Source organism: Cetorhinus maximus, chromosome 10 (genome assembly GCF_964194155.1).
Source record: "Cetorhinus maximus chromosome 10, sCetMax3.hap1.1, whole genome shotgun sequence".
Taxonomy (NCBI): domain Eukaryota; kingdom Metazoa; phylum Chordata; class Chondrichthyes; order Lamniformes; family Cetorhinidae; genus Cetorhinus; species Cetorhinus maximus.
The window spans coordinates 24,092,797-24,114,055 of record NC_135888.1 but is presented as its reverse complement, the minus strand read 5'-3'; the positions used below and the strand labels follow the sequence as shown (position 1 = coordinate 24,114,055).

General features: G+C 48.2%; 1 protein-coding gene and 1 non-coding gene across 6 annotated transcripts in view; both read left to right on the top strand.

The window, feature by feature from the left end:
• The first annotated feature begins 7,692 nt into the window (after window positions 1–7,692).
• snapc4 (small nuclear RNA activating complex, polypeptide 4) overlaps window positions 7,693–21,259 on the top strand; it is a 52,064-nt gene continuing 38,497 nt past the window's right edge. For 2 of the 5 annotated variants that reach the window (XM_078550203.1, XM_078550202.1), the window contains exons 1-3: window positions 7,721–7,931; window positions 12,551–12,585; window positions 20,427–20,606. In XM_078550203.1, coding sequence (XP_078406329.1) covers window positions 7,808–7,931; window positions 12,551–12,585; window positions 20,427–20,606 — 339 coding nt within the window. In that variant the 5' untranslated portion in view covers window positions 7,721–7,807. Of the gene's footprint in view, window positions 7,932–12,550; window positions 12,586–20,426; window positions 20,607–21,259 lie in introns of all 5 variants that reach the window. The other 3 variants (XM_078550205.1, XM_078550204.1, XM_078550206.1) reach the window with 3 other exon arrangements.
• On the top strand, window positions 12,048–12,143 carry LOC144686176 (Z30 small nucleolar RNA). Its single transcript, XR_013577873.1, has one exon. It is a non-coding gene; the product is annotated as a Z30 small nucleolar RNA (small nucleolar RNA).

Sequence of the window (21,259 nt, the reverse complement as noted above, 5' to 3'; positions counted from 1 at the left end):
TGCAGGTCTGATGTTTTTCAATGCATCTCCATGCCATCAACTACTCTAGCTCCACACTGATCAACATTCTCGATCTCTGTGGTTCTTTGGTCTCAATGCAACACCACATTGACTCCATTGCTGAAGCTGCCCCCAAGAAACTCAGTTTCCTTTTTGTCCAACACCCCTTGTCCCGTGGCTCAGTGGGCAGCTCTCTCACTTCTGAGTCTGACAGTCTTCATTTCAGTCTCCAATTTGAGCACAGAGTCTAGGCTGATAATAGCAGTGCAGTACTGAGGGAGTGCTGCACTGTCAGAGGGTGAGTGCTGCACTGTCAGAGGGGGAGTGCTGCACTGTCAGAGGGTGAGTGCTGAGGGAGTGCTGCACTGTCAGAGGGTGAGTGCTGACGGAGTGCTGCACTGTCGGAGGGTCAATACTGAGGGAGTGCAGCGCTGTCAGAGGGTCAGTCCTGAGGGAGTGCTGCACTGTTGGAGGATCAGTCCTGAGGGTGTGCTGCACTGTTCAAGGGTCAGTACGGTGGGAATGCTGCACTGTTGGAGGCTCAGCACTGAGGGAGTGCTGAACTGTCAGACAATCAATACTAACAACATGCTGCATTTTGGAGGGTCAGTACTAAAGGAGCTCTGCACTGTCAGAAAGTCAGTACCAAGGGAGCACCGCTCAATTGGAGGGGCCGTATTACCGATGAGATGCTGAGTCTTTTTTATTCATTCATGGGATGTAGGCTCCCCTGGCTGGGCCAGCATTTATTGCCCATCCCTAGTTGCCCATGAGAAGGTGGTGGTGAGCTGCCTTCTTGAACTGCTGCAGTCCGTGTGGTGTGGGTACACCCACAGTGCTCTTAGGGAGTTCCAGGATCTTGACCCAGCGACAGTAAGGGAATGGCGATATATTTCCAAGTCAGAATAGTGCGTTACTTGGAGGGGAACTTCATGGTTCCCATCTATCTGCTGCCCTTGCCCTTCTAGATGTTAGTGGTTGTGGGTTTGGAAGGTGCTGTCGAAGGAGCCTTGGTGAATTCCTGCAGTGCATCTTGTAGATGGTACACACTGCTGCTACTGTGCGTCGGTGGTGGAGGGAGTGAATGTTTGTGGATGTGGTGCCAATCAAGCGGGCTGCTTTGTCCTGGATGGTGTCAAGCTTCTTGAGTGTTGTGGGAACTGCACGCATCCAGGCAAGTGGGGAGTTTTCCATCACACTCCTGACTTGTGCATTGTAGATGGTGGACAGGCTTTAGGGAGTCAGGTGGGTTCTCGTTGTACCATTCCTAACCTCTAATCTTCTCTTGTAGCCACAGTATTTATATGGCTAGTCCAGTTCAGTTTCTGGTCAATGGTAATCCCCAGGATATTGATAGTGGGGAATCCAGTGATGGTAATGCCATTGAATGTCAAGGAGCGATGGTTAGATTCTCTCTTGTTGGAGATGGTCATTGCCTGGCACTTGTATGGTGCGAATGTTACTTGCCACTTGTCAGCCCCAGCCTGGATATTGTCCAGGTCTTGCTGCATTTGGACATAGACTACTTCTGTATCTGAGGAGTCACGAATGGTGCTGAACATTGTGCAATCATCAGCGAACATCCCCACTTCTGACCTTCTGATGGAAGAAAGGTCATTAATGAAGCAGCTAAAGGTGGTTGGGCCAAGAACACTACCCTGAAGAACTCCTGCAGTGATGTTCTGGAGCTGAGATGACTGACCACCAACAACCACAACCACCTGCCTTTGTGCTAGGTATGACTCCAACCAGTGGAGAGTTTTCCCCCTGATTCCCATTGACTCCAGTTTTGCTAGGGCTCCTTGATGCCCCACACTGTCAAATACTGCCTTGATGTCAAGGGCAGTCACTCTCACCTCACCTCGGGAGCTCAGCTCTTTTGTCTATGTTTGAACCAAGGCTGTAATGAGGTCAGGAGCTGATCGGCCCTGCGGAACCCAAACTGGGTGTCAGTGAGCAGGTTATTGCTAAGCAAGTGCCACTTGATAGCACTGTCGATGACCCCTTCCATTACTTTAGTGATGATCGAGAGTAGACTAATGGGGCGGTAATTGGCCGGGTTGGATTTGTCCTGCTTTTTGTGTACAGGATATATCTAGGCAATTTCCCACATAGCTGGGTAGATGCCAGTGTTGTAGCTGTACTGAAACACGGCTAGGGGTGGGGCAAGTTCTGGAGCAGAAGTCTTCAGTACTATTGCCGGAATATTGTCAGGGCCCAGAGCCTTTGCAGCATCCAGTGCCTTCAGCCGTTTCTTGATATCATGTGGAGTGAATTGAATCGGCTGAAGACTGGCATCTGTGATGCTGGGGACCTCCGGAGGAGGCTGAGATGGATCATCCACTCGGCACATCTGGCTGAAGATTGTAGCAAATGCTTCAGCCTTATCTTTTGCACTGATGTGTTGGGCTCCCCCATCATTGAGGATGGGGATATTTGTGGAGCTGCTCCTCCAGTTAGTTGTTTAATTGTCTACCACCATTCACGACTGGATGTGACAGGACTGCAGAGCTTAGATCTGATCCGTTGGTTGTGGGATTGCTTAGCCCTGTCTGTCACTTGCTGCTTATGCTGTTTGGCACGCAAGTAGTCCTGCGACACTTCATTTTTAGGTATGCCTGGTGCTGCTCCTGGCATACCCTCCTGCAGTCTTCATCGAACCAGGGTTGATCCCCTGGCTTGATGGTAATGGTAGAGCGGGGGATATGCCAGGCCATGAGGTTACAGATTGTGTTTGAGTACAATTCTGCTGCTGCTGATGGCTCACAGCACCTCATGGATGCCCAGTCTTGAGTCGCTAGATCTGTTCAAAATCTAGAGATAAAAACAAAAAACTGCGGATGCTGGAAATCCAAAACAAAAACAGAATTACCTGAAAAAACTCAGCAGGTCTGGCAGCATCGGCGGAGAAGAATAAAGTTGACGTTTCGAGTCCTCATGACCCAAGGGGAGGACTCGAAACGTCAACTTTATTCTTCTCCTCCGATGCTGCCAGACCTGCTGAGTTTTTCCAGGTAATTCTGTTTTTGTTCTGTTCAAAATCTATCCCATTTAGCACGGTGGTAATGCCAAACACCATGGAGGGTATCCTAAATGTGAAGCCGGGATTTTGTCTCCACAATGACTGGTCACTTCTACCTATACTGTCACGGACAGATGCTTCTGTGGCAGTTAAGTTGGTAAGGATGAGGTCAAGTATGTTTTCCTCTCTTGTTGGTCCCCTCACCACCTGCCGCAGACCCAGTCTAGCAGCTGTCATTTAGGACTCAGCCAGCTCGGTCAGTAGTGGTACTACTGAGCCACTCTGGTGGTGGACATTGAAGTTCCCCCACCCAGAGTACATTCTGCGCCCTTGCCACCTTCAATGCTTCCTCCAAGTGGTGTTCAACATAAAGGACCACTGATTCATCTGCTGAGGGAGGGTGGTACGTGGTAATCAGCGGGAGGTTTCCTTGCCCATGATTGACCTGATATCATAAGACTTCATGGGGTCTGGAGTCGATGTTGAGGGCTCCCAGGGTAACTCCCTTCCGACTGTATACCACTGTGCCGTCACCTCTGCTGGGCCTGTCCTGCTGGTGGGACAGGACATACCCAGGGATGGTGATGGTGGTGCCTGGGACATTATCTGTAAGGTATGATTCCGTGAGGATGACTATGTCAGGCTGTTAGTCAGTCAATCCACTACAGTTCCCGACAATCCCTACAGTTGCCGACGATACCTAGTCGCCGACAATCAACTACAGTCGCCGACAATCAACTACAGTCGCTGACAATCAACTACAGTCGCCGACAATCCTTCCAGTCACCTCCTAGCAGACTAGTCGGTGAGACAGTTCTCCCAATTATGGCACTAGCCCCCAGGTGTTAGTAAGGAGGACTTTGCTGGGTCGACAGGGCTGAGATTGCCGTTTCCGGTGCCTTGGTTGATGCTGAGTGGTCCGTCTGGTTTCATTCCTTTTTTGTGACTTTGTAGCGCTTGTTACAGAGGCCTTTTAAGAGTCAACCACATTGCTGTGGGTCTGGAGTCACATGTAGGCCAGACCAGCTAAGGACAGCAGATTTCCTTCCCTAAAGGATATTAGTGAACCAGATGGGTTTTTACAATGTTTTCATGGTCATCATCAGACTGTTAATTCCAGATTTTTATTGAATTCAAATTCCACCGTCTGCAGTGGTGGGATTAGAACCAGGGTCCTCCAGCATTACCCTGGGCCTCTGGATCACTAGTCCAGTGACAATACCATTACGCCATTGCCTCCCCCTTTAGTCTTAAGTCATACATGCACCCAAAGCGGGTAAGATGCTAGGTTTCCTTTACATAGAGGCTCAGTTTGGTTTCTACAAAAATCCACCAGTTTCTAACCACTTTCACTTAAGCCAGCCTTTTATTTTCAGATATTCAGAAACGGATTCATATTCTCAAACTGCCCGTGTTGATCTCTGCAGTTACAATCCCTACAGTGACTGAAACAATCTCTACTGTCACGAAATACCAACAATCCCAAGAGCCACTGAAACACCGACAAACCCGACAGTCACTGCAACAGCAACAATCCCGACAGTCACGGAGAATCCCTACGGTCACGGAGAATCCCTACACTCACCGACAATCCCTACAGTCACCCACAATCAACTACAGTCACCCACAATCCCTACAGTCACCGACAATCAACTACAGTAACTGATAATCCCTACAGTCACTGACAATCCCTACAGTCACTGACAACCCCTACAGTTAGTGACAACCGCTACAGTCACTGACAATCAACTAGAGTCACTGACAATCAATTAGAGTCACCAACAACCCCTACAGTCGCTGACAACCCCTACAGTCGCCGACAATCAATTACAGTCGCCGACGATCCCTACAGTCGCTGACAATCAACTACAATTGCCGACAACCTCTACAGTTGCCGACAACCCCTAGAGTCGCTGACAATCCCCACAATTGCTGACAACCCCTACAGTCACTGAGGAGCACTAGTAACTGACAATCCCTACAGTCGCTGACAATCCCTGCAGTCGCCGGCAATCCCTACAATCACCAAAAATCCCTACAGTTACCGACAATCAACTACATTCGCCGACAGTCGCCGACGACCCCTACAGTCTCCGACAATGCACTACAGTCCCCGACAATCCCTACAGTCGCTGATGATCCCTACAGTCACCGACAATCAACTACAGTCGCCGACAATCCCTACAGTCACTTAGAAGCACTAGTCACTGACAATCCATACAGTCGCTGACAATTCCTACAGTCGCCGAGAATCCCTACAGTTGCCGACAATCCCTACAGTCGCCGACAATCCTTCCAGTCACCGACAATCCCTACAGTTGCCGACAATCAAATACAGTCGCCGACAATCAACTACAATCACGGACAATCCCTACAGTCGCCGACAATCAACTACAGTCACCGACAATCAACTACAGTCGCCGACAATCAACTACAGTCTCCAACCATCCCTACAGTCGCCAACAATCAACTACAGTCGCCAACAATCCCTACAGTCGCTGACAATCCCTACAGTCGCCAACAGTCAACTATAGTCGTCAACAATCCCTACAGTTCCCGACAATCAACTATAGTCGCTGACAATTACTACAGTCGCCGACAATCCCTACAGTCACCGACAATTAACTACAGTCGCAGACAATCCCTAGTCGCCAACAGTCCCTACTGGCACCGACAATCAGCTACACTCGCAGACAATCTCTACAGTCACAGACAATCAACTACAGTCGCAGACAATCCCTACAGTCACCAACAATCAACCACAGTTGCAGACAATCTTGACAGTCACTGACAATCAATCACAGTTGCCGACTATCCCTAAGTCGCTGACAATTCTTACAGTCGCCGACAATCAACTACAATCACTGACAATCAACTACAGTCACAGACAATCCTTACAGTCACTGACAATCAATTACAGTCACGAACAATCCCTACAGTCACCGTCAATCAACTACAGTCACAGACAATCCAATCCCTACAATCACCGACAATCCCTACAGTCACCGACAATCAACTACAGTCGCCGACAATCTCTACAGACACTGACAATCAACTACAGTCACGGACAATGCCTACAGTTGCCAACAAGCAACTATAGTTGCCAACAATCCCTACAGTCACTGACAATCAACTAAAGTCATGGACAATCCCTACAGTCACGGACAATCCCTACAGTCGCCGACAATCTACAATCACCGACAATCAACTACAGTCACAGACAATCCTTACAGTCGCTGACAATCAACTACAGTCGCAGACAATCCCGACAGTCACTGACAATCAATCACAGTTGCCGACCATCCCTAAGTCGCTGACAATCCCTACAGTCGCCGACAATCAACTAGACACATAAAATCCCTACAGTCGCCGACAATCAACTAACAGTTGCCGACAATCCCTACAGTCGCCAACAGTCAACTATAGTCGTCGACAAACCCTACAGTCGCCGACAATCAACTATAGTCGCTGACAATCCCTACAGTCACCGACAATCCCTACAGTCGCCAACAATCCCTACAGTCACCGACAATTAACTACAGTCGCAGACAATCCCTAGTCGCCAACAATCCCTACAGTCACCGACAATCAACTACAGACGCAGACAATCCCTACAGTTGCAGACAATCCCTACAATCACCGACAATCAACTACAGTCGCAGACAATCCCTTCAGTTGCAGACAATCCCTACAATCACCGACAATCAACCACAGTCACAGACAATCCCTACAGTGACCGACAAACCCTACAGTCGCCAACAATCAACTACAGTCATGGACAATCCCTACAGTCACCGGCAATCCCTACAATCACCAAAAATCAACTACAGTCCCCGACAATCCCTACAGTCGCTGATGATCCCTACAGTCTCCGACAATCAAATACAGTCGCCGACAATCCCTACAGTCACTTAGAAGCACTAGTCACTGACAACCCATACAGTCGCTGACAATCCCTACATTCGCTGAGAATCCCTACAGTTGCCGACAATCCCTACAGTCGCCGACAATCCCTCCAGTCACCGACAATCCCTACAGTTGCCGACAATCCCTACAGTCACCGACAATCCCTACAGTTACCGACAAACTCTACAGTCGCCAACAATCAACTACAGTCACGGACCATCCCTACAGTCACCGGCAATCCCTACAATCACCAAAAATCAACTACAGTTACCGACAATCAACTACTTTCGCCGACAATCCCTACAGTCGCTGATGATCCCTAGAGTTGCCGACAATCAACTACAGTCCCCGACAATCCCTACAGTCGCTGATGATCCCTACAGTCTCCGACAATCAAATACAGTCGCCGACAATCCCTACAGTCACTTAGAAGCACTAGTCACTGACAACCCATACAGTCGCTGACAATCCCTACATTCGCTGAGAATCCCTACAGTTGCCGACAATCCCTACAGTCACCGACAATCCCTACAGTTACCGACAAACTCTACAGTCGCCAACAATCAACTACAGTCACGGACCATCCCTACAGTCACCGGCAATCCCTACAATCACCAAAAATCAACTACAGTTACCGACAATCAACTACTTTCGCCGACAATCCCGACAGTCGCTGACGACCCCTACAGTCTCCGACAATCAACTACAGTCACAGACAATCCCTACAGTCACTGAAACAGGTGGAGCTGTGGGCGTGGCTTAGCAATGAACCGGAACCGGAAGTGCAGCCATTAGTCCCACAAAATGGCGTTCTGGACCCGTTAGTGGTCGCGCTGCTACTGCTCGGGCTGGTTTTCCTCGCTCCCGGACTCTGGGCCGATGGACGACCCGGGCTGCAGTGATCCGCTTCAGGCGGAGAGGGAGCGGATCCGCCGGGAGATCCTGGAGCTGGAGCAACGCCTGGGGGTGGCGGCCGAGAGCGAGCTGGGCGGCGTGGAGAGCGGTCAGTGAGGGGGGAGGGGAGAGGGGGGGCGCAGTGGGGGAGTGAGAGGGGGCCGGAGGGGAGGGGAGGTGGGGGGGGAGGGGTGAGCGCGGCCGGGGAGGGGTGAGCGCGGCCGGGGAGGGGTGAGGGCGGCCGGGGTGGGGGAGGGGAGGGGTGAGCGCGGCCGGGGTGGGGGATGGCGGCCGGAGGGGAGAGGAGGGTTGGGTGTGGGTGTGGGGGAGGGGTGAGCGCGGCCGGGGTGGGGGAGGGCGGCCGGAGGGGAGGGTTGGGGGTGGGGGAGGGGTGAGGGCGGCCAGGGTGGGGGAGGGCGGCCAGGGTGGGGGAGGGCGGCCGGAGGGGAGGGGAGGGGAGGGTTGGGGGTGGGGGAGGGGAGGGTTGGGGGTGGGGGAGGGGAGGGTTGGGGGTGGGGGAGGGGAGGGTTGGGGGTGGGGGAGGGGAGGGTTGGGGGTGGGGGAGGGGTGGGGGAGGGGTGAGCGCGGCCGGGGTGGGGGTGGGTGGCCGGTGTGGGGGAGGGGAGGGTTGGGGGTGGGGGAGGGGTGAGCGCGGCCGGGGTGGGGGAGGGCGGCTGGAAGGGGGGGGGGGTGAGTGCAGCGGGAGGGGGGTGAGAGCGGTCAGTGAGGATGGGGAAGGAGGGTCAGTGAGGATGGGGAAGGAGGGTCAGTGATGCAAGGGTGGGAGCGGTCATTGAGGGGAGGGGGGGCGAGCGGGCGGGGAGGGACGGAAAGTTGGGGAGAGCGCTCAGCGAGGGACAGGGAGGGAGCTGAGCGGAGGACGAGGTGGGCGCTGAGCAGAGGAGGGGGAGGGCGCTGGGAGGGGAGAGGGGGCAGGGGTGTGGACCGTCAGGGAATGGGAGAGTGGAGAGCAGTCAAAGAGGGGGAGAGCGATCATTGATGGGGGGAGGAGGTTGCCGGCCTCTGGAGGGGAATGAGGAGCTAGAGACAAAAACAAAAATAGCTGGAAAAACTCAGCAGGTCTGACAGCATCTGTGGAGAGGAACACGGTTAACGTTTCGAGTCCGTATGACTCTTCATCAGAACTAAGAAAAAATAGAAATGAGGTGAAATATAAGCTGGTTAAGGGGGCTGGGACAGGTAAAGCTGAATAGAGGGCCAGTGATAGCTGGAGGCAAAGAAGAGATTGCCAAAGATGTCTCAGACAAAAGGACAGTGGTGATATTATCTAAGGAATGTGCTAATGGTGACGTTAAGGGTAGAAAGCCCTAGTGGGGGTGGGGTGGGGGAAGGGATCGAAATAGGCTAAAAGGTAGAGATAAAACAATGGATGGAAATACATTTAAAAATAATGGAAATAGGTGGGAAAAGAAAAATATAAAGTCAGGTCCAACCCTGCCTTTATCATCAAACCTGCTGACAAGGGTGGTGCAGTTGTTGTCTGGCACACTGACCTCTATCTCGCAGAGGCTGAGCGTCAACTCGCAGACACTTCCTCCTACCTCCCCCTGGACCATGACCCCACCACTGAACATCAAGCCATTGTTTCCAGGACTGTCACTGACCTCATCTCCCCTGGAGATCTTCCCTCCACAGCTTCCAACCTCATAGTCTCCCAACCTCAGACGGCCCGCTTCTACCTCCTACCCAAAATCCACAAACAGGACTGCCCCAGCAGACCGACCGTGTCAGCCTGTTCCTGCCCCACGGAACTCATTTCTTGCTATCATGACTCCATTCTCTCTCCCCTTGTCCAGTCTCTTCCCACCTACATCTGCGATTCCTCTGACGCCCTACATCATATCAACAATTTCCAGTTCCCTGGCCATAACCACCTCCTCTTCACTGTGGACATCCAATCCCTCTACACCTCCATCCCCCATCGGGATGGTCTGAGGGCTCTCCGCTTCTTCCTCGAACAGAGGCCTGAACAATCCCCATCCACTACTACTCTCCTCCGTCTGGCTAAACTTGCTCTCCCACTGAAAAATTTCTCCTTTAATTTCTCTCACTTCCTCCAAATAAAAGATGTAATGGGTACCTGCGTGGGCCCCAGTTATGCCTGTCTCTTTATGGAGTATGTGGAACATTCCTTGTTCCAGTCCTACTCAGGCCACCTCCCGCAACTCTTTCTCTGGTACATCGATGACTGCTTCGGTGCCGGTTCATGCCCTCATCTGGACCTGGAAAAATGTATTAATTTTGCTTCCAATTTTCACATGGTCCATCACTGACACTTCCCTTCACTTCCTTGACCTCTCTGTCTCAATTTCTGGTGATAGACTGTCCACCAATATTCATTACAAGCCTACCGACTCCCACAGATACCTCGACTACAGCTCCTCACACCCTGCTTCCTGTAAGGACTCCATCCCATTCTCTCAGCTCCTTCGCCTCTGTCGCATCTGTTCTGATGATGCCACTTTCAAAAACAGTTCCTCTGACATGTCTTTCTTCTTCCTTAACCGAGGTTTTCCACGCACGGTGGTTGACAGGGCCCTCAACCGTGTCCAGCCCATCTCCTGCGCATCCGCCCCTCACACCTTCCTCTCCCTCCCAGACCATGATAGGGTCCCCCTTGTCCTCACTTATCACCCCACCAGCCTCCGCATTCAAAGGATCATCCTCTGCCACTTTTGCCAACTCCAGCATGATGCCACCACCAAACACATCTTCCCTTCACCCCGCCTGGCGGCATTCCGCAGGTATCGCTCCCTCCGGGATACTCTGGTCCACTCCTCCATCACGCCTACACCGCAACCCCCTCCCACGGCACCTTCCCATGCTACTACAGAAGGTGCACACCTGCCCCCTTACTTCCCCCCTCCTCACCGTCCAAGGGCCCAAACACTCCTTTCAAGCGAAACAACACTTCACTTGCACCTCCCTCAATTTAGTCTACTGCATTCGCTGCTCCCAAAGCAGTCTCCTCTACATTGGAGAGACTAAACGCAGACTGGGTGACCGCTTTGTGGAACACCTTCGGTCTGTCCGCAAGCATGACCCTGACCTCCCTGTCACTTGCCATTTCAACACTCCACCCTGCTCTCATGCCCACATGTCCGTCCTTGGCTTGCTGCAATGTTCCACTGAAGCTCACCGCAAACTGGAGGAACAGCACCTCATCTTCCGACTAGGTACTTTACAGCCTTCCGGACTTAACATTGAGTTCAACAACTTCAGATCATGAACTCTCTCCTCCACCCCTACCCCCTTCCAATCCCCCCTTTTCCAATAATTTATAATTTAAAAAATATATATGTTTTTCTTTTCCCACCTATTTCCATTATTTTTGAATGTATTTCCATCCATTGTTTTATATCTACCTTTTAGCCTATTTCGATCCCCACCCCACCCCCACTAGGGCTATTTGTCACTTGCTCGTCCTGCTTTCTACCCTTAGTACATTAAGCACATTCCTTAGCTAATATCACCAACGGCAACACCTCTTTTTCCTTGTGTCTGTGACATCTTTGGCAATCTCTTCTTTGCCTCCACCTATCACTGGCCCTCTATCCAGCTCTACCTGTCCCACCCCCCTCAACCAGCTTATATTTTACCTCATTTCTATATTTCCTTAGTTTTGATGAAGAGTCATACGGTCTCAAAACGTTTAACTGTGTTCCTCTCCGCAGATGCTGTCAGACCTGCTGAGTTTTTCCAACTATTTTTGTTTTTGTTTCTGATTTCCAGCATCCGCAGTATTTTGCTTTTATGAGGAGCCAGAGGCCTGACTGGGGCGTGGCAAGGCAGGGAGGGAGTGTGGTGAAGCTGAGTATTTGATGGAGACAGTGTAGAGGGAGCTTTACTCTGTATCTAACCCCGTGCTGTACCTGTCCTGGGAGTGTTTGATGGGGACAGTGTAGAGGGAGCTTTACTCTGTATCTAACCCCGTGCTGTACCTGCCCTGGGAGTGTTTGATGGGGACAGTGTAGAGGGAGCTTTATTCTGTATCTAACCCCGTGCTGTACCTGTCCTGGGAGTGTTTGATGGGGACAGTGTAGAGGGAGCTTTACTCTGTACCTAACCCCATGCTGCACCTGTCCTGGGAGTGTTTTGAATGGACATTGTTGGAGGAGGACAAGAGATGGGAATGTGATCTAGACCCTATCATTGACCTCCCTCCTGTTCAATTACTGACCATGTAATGTGAGGGGGAACTGAAGGCTGTGATGAGTTGTGATTTTGTGACCTGGTATTGCCAAACCCTTGTTGGGTGTCTCTGACCAGGAGATGAATGTTGAATCTTCTCTCTGAGCCACAGTAAACTCTGGGGATAAACATTAAGGTGTGGAGTGCTATATACCAACAGATTTACACTGTGCTTTGCTGACCCATGGCCATGTCAAACAGATGTACTGAAATTGAATGTACATTTTGATTGTCTGTTGAGCAATGACGTCCCTGAGGTTTCAGCTGTGTAAGCCTCTGCCTATTTATTAATGCAGCCACTCTTCCTGATTTAACTGGGGGTGTAAATTGGCATGGCATGAGAGTTTACCAGGTCTGTAGTGATGAGAGGTGCTGGTGAATGTTATTGGATATCAGAACTATCCCCTCTCAGTGCAATTTGGTCTCTGGTGCCTAATAGTAAAGAGAAAATTCCTCCTGCTGTCTCTTCTTCCTGGCTTGCAGTAATAATGGATTGCAGTCTCTTTACTTTGACAGGGTATGGTGATGAGGAAGGCGAATGTGCTTCTCTGGTAAGAATGAATTTGCATCTCTATATACTGTATCTCTCTTGGGCTTACTGCATCAGCTTGTACAGGGGCAGCCTGCCTCAAAGGAAGTTCCAGGCCACTTTACTCTGGGACCAGCTATTAAGTTTTGCTTGCTACTGTTACAAATGTGGAACTTTAAAATAGTTATGTTTTAAAATGGCTCCTTTAACTCAAAGGTGAAAAATAATGTTTTGGGTAAAATGCAAAACTTGTGTTTATGCTTTAGCTTGGTGTATTAGTTGCCTCTTAAGTAATGTTTAGTTACATTGAATTTAGCATGTTACAATTAAAGTCTTAAAACGTGAAATCTTATCCTTTGCTTGTTTCCATCGGTCTCTGGGAAAATCATCCCATTTTAAAAGTTATCGGTCTCCTCCAGAATCATTATAAATTGGGGCTCTTGCGGGATTCGAATCCAGAGGCTGTAAAACCGGTCCTCTTCAACTTCCCAGGGTTTAAACAAACAAGATTTCACGTTTACTTTCACTGTATTCAGTGAAAAGTCAAAATGGCTACTGTCAATGCTTGGATGTTTCTAGAAAGGGAAGTTAATTTGAAGCAAAAACAAAAATTACTGGAAAAACTCAGCAGGTCTGACAGCATCTGTGGAGAGGAAGACAGAGTTAACTTTTTTTGAGTCCATATGACTCTTCATCAGAACAAAAGAGAAATAGAAATGTGGTGAAATATAAGCTGTTTAAGGGGGGGTTGAACAGGTGAAGCTGGATAGAGGGCCAGTGATAGGTAGAGGCAAAGAAGAGATTGCCAAAGATGTCATAAACAAAAGGTCAAAGGGGTGTTGATGGTGGTGATATTAGCTAAAGGATGTGCTAATGGTGACATTAAGGGTGGAAAGCAGGATGAGCAAGTGGCAGATGATCCTAGAGGGGGTGGGGTAGGGGGAAGGGGATCGCAATAGGCTAAAAGGTGGAGATAAAACAAAATGGAAGTAAATTGTAAAAATAATAATAGAAATAGGTGGGAAAAGAAATATACAATAATTATTAGAAAAAAGGGGTGAGGATGGAAGAGAGAGTTTGTGATCTGAAGTTGTTGAACTCAATATTAAGTCCGGAAGGCTGTAAAGTGCCTAATCGGAAGATGAGGTGCTGTTCCTCCAGTTTGCGTTGAGCTTCACTGGAACATTGCAGCAGGCCAAGGATGGACATGTGGGCATGAGAGCTCCTCCAGAAAATACTGTCCTAATAGGTAAAGCTGATGACAAACCAGTAGGTCTTGTGTGGATTATTAGAAAATGACTTGGATAGGGCAGGGCCTTATCCCCATCCATCGGTTTCGGGAAAAAAAAACAAGGTTTTTCAAAATTTATTCATTGTACTGGATGTGGACATTGCTGGCTAGTCCACCATTTATTGCCCAAACTTAATTGCCCTTGAGAAGGTGATGGTGAGTCGTTGCTTCGAACTGCTGCAGTTCATGTGGTCTAGGTGTACCCACAGTGCTATTAGGGAGGGACTTCTGGATTTTGACCCTGCAACAGTGAAGGAATGGCAGCTATATTTCCAAGTCAGGATGGTGTGTGGCTTGAAGGGGAACTTTCAGGTGGTGGTGTTCCCATCTATCTGCTGCTCCCATCTATCTGCTGCTCATGTCCTTCTAGGTGGTGGAGGTTACAGGCTTGGAAGGAGCCTTTTAGAGTTGCTGCGCTGCATCTTGTAGATTGACACAGTAGCAGCAGTGTGTATGGTGTTGGAGGGAATGAATGTTGATGCTGGTGCTTGGGGTGCTAGTCAAGCTACCTGGATGGAGTCAAACCTGTTGAATGTTGTTGGAGCTGCACTCATCCAGGTATGTGGAGTATTCTATCACACTCCTAATTTCTACCTTGTAGATGGTGGACAGGCTTTGGGGAATCAGGAGGTGAGTTATTCGCCACAGAATTCCCAGCCTCTGACCTGCTCATGTAGCCACAGTATTTATATGTTTGGTCCAGTTCAGTTTCTGATCAATAGTAACCCCAGGATGTCGACAGTGGGAGATTCAGCAATGGTAATGCCATCGAATATCAAGAGGAGATGGTTAGATTCACTCTTCTTGGAGATGGTCATTGCCTACCACCTGTATGGCGCAAATGTTACTTGCCACTTAATCAGTCCAAGCCTGAATGATGTCCATGTCTTGGTGCAGCTGGACACGGACTGCTTCTGTATCTGAAGAGTTGAGAATGGTGCTGAACTTTGTGCAAGCATCAGCGAATATGCCCACCTTATGATGGAAGGAAGGTCATTGACAAAGCAACTGAGAATGGTTGGGCCTAAGACACTACCCTGAGGAACTGTTGAAGCTGAAATGAAAGCAAAATACTGCAGATGCTGGAAACCTGAAATACTCAGCCTGGCAGCATCTGTGGAGAGGGAAACCGTAAACGTTTTGAGTTGAATACGAACATAACCTCAATGAAGTTCTTAAAGCAGCTAGAGGATTTTGCATGACACAAAAAATGAACTGCTTGCATAATGAACTAATGCATTGGAAAAGAAAACTGAAGGATTAAATCATAGAAACAAATTAAAATTAAAAATGAGCCTGAATCCTGAAACAGGGTGAAGTGATTGCAGTTGTGCAGGACAATTTGGTTGGCTGGTGGAGACTTTCTCCAACGGCTTGGACATTAAAAAACATGCAGCCATGAAAAAGATTGGGATCAGGAGTTTAAAAACTGAACCAAGTGGTTCCGAGTGTGTTTTTAAAAGTGAAAACCCTGGTGACAATTAATTATCTGGCTTTAAAGAAGATCAAAGCAAATTGCTGAATCCAAAGGGTAAGAAACACTATGAAAGAGAATTTCTCCTGGGATTCCAGTTCACAGCTGTCAATAGCCAGCAGCCAGATGGGTTTCCAACAATCAGCGATATTGTTCTTGGCAAAGTTAACCAGACCAAACAAATAGTAAAACCGTCGGTAATACTATCCCAGGGTCTAGACTGTATACAATCCAATATAGCTTTTAAAAAGCAACATGGCCGATGCAAAAGCATGGTACAACCTTTTAACCGAAGACATGGAAATACTGTACAGATTACGTGCATTTTGAAAGAAAAGTGGTGGTAGTAAAAGAGAATTGGAACTCTTTTAAACTCTCCACCAGCTGGACTTTAAATCTTAATTGTCTCATTTGGGTGGTTAATACAGGTTAAGCCTTATGTTGCCAATATAATGTTTAATGGTGAAATGTGACAAAAGGGAGAGGATGTTACCTGTACAGTGCTTAGTAAGTTGTTAAAATTTACAAGGTTGTAGTGGTATGGAAAACACTACTACAGCAATACTTTTTTCATTTTTAGTGGGGAAATGTTACAAATGCAGGACTTTACAAGACACTTAAGTTAAAGAAGACAGTTTAAAACTTAAGGTGAAGTGGATTGTTCGGATAGGGGGGTGGATAGTGGTCATACTAAACTCTGCCTGGAGACGGGTACACATGATCTGATTGTCATGGGGGTGGGGGGGAAAGAAGCCCAAACCACTGAAAAGCCAGTGACAGGTTTCACACCTGGCACAGCTGCTGGAGGAGGCGGGGAGAGAGAGAGAGAGAGAGACAAAGAACGCCTGCTGTTGAGACACAGGCAGGAGAAGAATTGGGACTGTGTCAGGAATGGGACTTCACTGTCCTATAATGGAAGGGAGCAGAAGTAAAGCATTTAACAGGGAAAACAGTTTTACCAGAGCCGGCTATACCTTTTGAAGAGGTCAGATACAGGAATCTCTGGAATATTTGATCATCAGGACTGTGGTGACTTGGAAAGAATTTATCGAGGTCTGCCTTGCTGAGGAAGATGGTTCTGAAACACTCAAGCTGAGTGGAATGATTTTCAAAGGACACTAGAAGATTCAGTCTGGCCTGCTGGAAAGCTAGGAGGAACTTGCAACGTAATCATTAATGCTACATAGCTGCCAGAAGTGTGGCATAAAGTTAAAAATGTTTCATGAGGCATAGAACTTGACGTGCCCCTAGCCAAGCTGTTCCAGTACAGCTACAACATTGGCATCTACCCAGAATGTGGGAAATTGCCCTGTATACACAATGCAGGACAAATCCAACCTGGCCAATTACTGCCCACCAGCCTACTCTTGATCATCAGTAAAGTGATAGAACTGTTGATGACCCCTTCCATCAAGTAGCAATTGCTTAGCAATAACCTGCTCACTGATGCTTAGTTTGGGTTCTGGCAGGTTCACTCAGCTTCTGACCACATTACGGCCTTGGTACAAACACGGACAAAAGAGTTGAACTCCCGAGGTGAGAGTGACTGCCCTTGACATCGAGGCAGCATTTGAATGAGCATGCATCAAGGAGCCCTAGCAAAACTGGAGTCAATGGGAATTGGGAGGAAAACTCTCCACTAGAACAAAGGAAGAAGATCTCCATCAGCCAACCAAATTGTCCTGCATAACAATTGCATTCACTTCACCCTGTTTAAATTCAGGATCATTTTTATTTTTAATTTGCTTCTGATTTAATCCTTCAGCTTGCTTTTCCAGGAGATGCAGGTTTAACACTGCTTGCTTATTTGCAAGCAGTTCATTTTTTCTGTCATGCAAAATCCTCTAGCTGCTTTAAGAACTTTGATGGAGGTCAATCATCTCAGTTCCAGGACATCGCTGTATGAGTTCCTTAGACCAACCATCTTCAGCTGCTTCATCAGTGGCCTTCCTTCTATCACAAGGTCATAAGTGTGGATGTTTGCTCATAGAACCATAGAGCATGATTGCACAATATTCACCATTCGCCACTCATCAGACACTGAAGCAACCCATGTCCAAATCAAGACCTGGACGATATCCAGGCTTCGGTTGACAGGTGGTAAGTAACATTCGTGCCAGACAATGACCATCTCCAACAAGAGAGAATCTAACCATTGCCCCTTGACAATCAATAGCATTACTATCGCTGAGTCCCCCACTATCAACATTTTGGGGGCTACCGTTGACCAGAAACTGAACTGGACTGGCCATACAAATACTATGGCTACAAAAGCAGGTCAGAAGCTAGGAATCCTGCGGCGAGTAACCCGCCTTCTGACTCAAAGCCTGTCCACCAGCTACAAGGCACAAGTCGGGAATGTGATGGAATACTCCCCACTTGCCTGGATGAATGCAGCTCCCACAACACTCAAGAAGCTTGACACCATCCAGGACAAAGCCCACTTGATTGGCACCACATCCACAAACATTCACACCCTCCAACACAGACGAACTGTAGCAGCAGTGTGTACATCTACAAGGTGCACTGCAGGAACTCACCAAGGTTCCTTAGGCAGCACATTCCAAACCCATGACCGCTACCATCTAGAAGGGCAAGGGCAGCAGACACATGGGAACACCACCACCTGGAAGTTCCCCTCCAATCCATTCGCTATCCTGACTTGGAAATATATCGCCGTTCCTTCACTATCACTGGGTCAAAATCCTGGAACTCTCTCTGTAACTGCACTGTGGGTGTGCCTTCACCACATGGACTGGAGCGGTTCGAGAAAGCAGCTCAGCACCACCTCAAGGGCAATCAGGGATGGGCAATAACTGCTGCTCCAGCCAGTCATGCCCACATCACATAAACGAACAAAAAATTTTGGTTACGTGAGTTAATGCAAAACGTTCGTTTTGGTGTATTAGTAACCTGTTAAGTAATGTCTGGACTATGTTGGTTTTAATTTGCTTGTGATAGTAAAAGTCTCGATGTGAAATCTTGTCATTCAGCTATTTCTATCGGTTACTCGGAAATACGTCTCTCTTTAAAAGTTATTGGCTTCTTACGGGGCCTGTACAGCTAATACTCAAGCTTTCGTTCTCATGCAGCGTTCACGAGACTGTTAGAGGTTGTGTAGGTGGATTATCCTCTGGCCCAGGTGTTTCCTCCCAGTGCTTGTTAACTAGATATTGGAAGTGCAAAGGTTACCCCTCTTTTCTCACTTGCTTATTCTTCCCTCCTAGCTGGGTCATTTAGAAAAAAAATTCCCTGTGTCCCACATGCACTTTCCACCAGAGTTCACTGGATAGTAATCTGCACAATGTCTCCTATCTAGTGCACAGTTGGATCTATAGCTACATCCAGTCGTTATTATATACAGCAAAAAAAAACTGAGGCCCCTGTACCAGGTCCCTTGGGAACATTCCTGGGCACTGTCCTCCAATCAATGACTTCCGTTTATACCTGCGCTCTTATCTCCTACATTACTACAGTGCCTACACAACACCATTTCATTGAATGTAAAGTGTTTTGAGACATCCTGTGGTTGTGAAAGGTGCTATATAAATGCAAGTTTTTTTTTAACCTCCCACTAATTACTGACCCATGTCATGCGATTACCACCAATTCTGTGTTCCCATTTCTGCTGATATGATGACATAAGAAATAGGAGCAGGAGTAGGCCATTCAGCCCCTTGAGCCAGCTCCACCATTCAATGAGATCATGGCTGATCTACTTCCACACCATTTTCCTGCACTATTTCTGTTTCCCTTGATGTTTTTAATATGCAGCAATCTATACATCTCCGTCTTGAATATCCTCAGTGACTGACCCTCCACAGCCCTCTGAGATATAAAATTCTGAAGATTCACCACCCTCTGAGTGAACAAATTCCTCCTCGTCTCAGCCCTAAATGGCCTGCCCCTTATTCTGAGACTGTGTCCTCTGGTTCTAGACCCTACAGCCAGGGGAAACATCCTTCCTGTATTTGTCCTGTTGAGCCCTATAAGAATTTTGAATGTTTCAATGAGATCACCTCTCCATTCCTCTAAACCCAAGAGAATAAAGGCCCAGACTAGTTAATCTTGCCTCAAAGGACAATCCTTGCATCCCAGTGATTAGTCTGGCGAACCTTTGTTGCATTCCCCCTATGGCAAGGATATGCTTCCTTAGATAAGGAGACAGAAACTGTACACCATACTCCAGGTGCAGTCTCACCAAGGCCCTGTATAGCTGCAATAAGACCTCTTTACTCCTATACTCAAAACCTCTTGCAATGAAGGCCAACATACCATTTACCTTCCTAATTGCTTGCTACACCTGCATGTTAGCTTTCAATGACTCATGAACAAGGACACCCAAGTCCCTTTGAAGTTCAACGCTTCCAGTGTCTCTCCATTTAAGAAATACTCTCTCTTTCTGTTTTCCCTACCAAAGTGGATAACCTCACATTTCTCCATATTGTATTCCATCTGCCAAATTTTTGTCCATTTGCTTAGCCTTTCCAAATCCCCTTGAAGAGTCTTTGCACCCTCTCACAACTCTCACTTCCACCTCGTTTTGTCTTCAGCAAGCTTGGAAATATTACATTTAATCCCCACACCTAAATCATTGATATAGATTGTGAACAACTGGGGCTCAAGCACTGATCCTTGTGGTATCCCACTAGTCACAGCCTGCCGACCTGAAAATGACCCATTTTAATCCTACTCTGTTTTCTCTCCATTAACCAGCTCTCAGTCCATGTCAGTATATTCCCCCAATCCCGTGTGCTCTAATTTTGGTTACTAACCTCTTGTGTGGGACCTTATCAAAAGCTTTCTTAAAATCTAAATATATCATATCCACCGGTTCCCCCTCATCTATTCTGCTAGTTACACCCTCAAAAAAACTCTGACAGGTTTGTTTAAACATGCTTTTCCTTTCATAAACCCATGTTGACTCTGCCCAATACTACCATTATTTTCTAAGTGCCCTGTTATCACATCCTTTATTATGTCTCCTGTGTGGGGAGCATCTGGGCAACATCCATAGGAGCTCTCCTAGCCATTGTTTTAAGAAAATGTAGATGTAAAGAGAGGAAGATGGAAGGAGTAACTTTTGGTTTGTGTTCAGGAGCAGGCTCTCACCGGAGAGATGGTGCCTCAGCTCCCAGACAATAATACAGACGACGAGGGAGACGACCTCCCTGAGGACCCTGAGACCTGCCTGCAGATGAACCTGGTTTACCAAGAGGTGATTGTGGAGAAACTGCAGGACCTCGAATTGCTGCTTACCCACAACAAGGAGCAACAAGTGAGTAAGAGAGAGATTTTGGGGAGGGACGGGGTCCTTTGGGAGTAGAGCTGCTGCATTAATTCCATTCCTTTTCTATTGGAGCTGCCAGTGGCTTCCTAACTCTGGTGCAGCAGAGGAATCAATGTGAAATGTTTGCTCCTGGGCTGCCTGTGGGACAGGGACTGAGAGGGGAGCCACTGATGTCTACAATCCCTCATCACTGCTAGATTTACCTATGTTGACAATGAACAAGCCTGGGGGGTTGGTGGTGAAGAACAGGAGGAGGCCATTCAGCCCTTTGAGCCTGTCCTGCGTTTCGATTAGAATTAGATTTCCAGCTTAAACAGGTTTTTGAGGGTGAGAGTTTGAGATTTCCACTACCTTTTTTGTGTGAAGAAGTGCATTTTGGACGTCCAATCCCTCTACACCTCCATCCCCCACCAGGATGGTCTGAGGGCTCTCCGCTTCTTCCTCGAACAGAGGCCCGAACAATCCCCATCCACTACTACTCTCCTCCATCTGGCTGAACTTGTTCTCACACTGAACAATTTCTCCTTTAACTTCTCTCACTTCCTCCAAATGAAAGGTGTGGCTATGGGTACCCGCATGGGCCCCAGCTGTGCCTGTCTCTTTATGGGGTATGTGGAACATTCCTTGTTCCAGTCCTACTC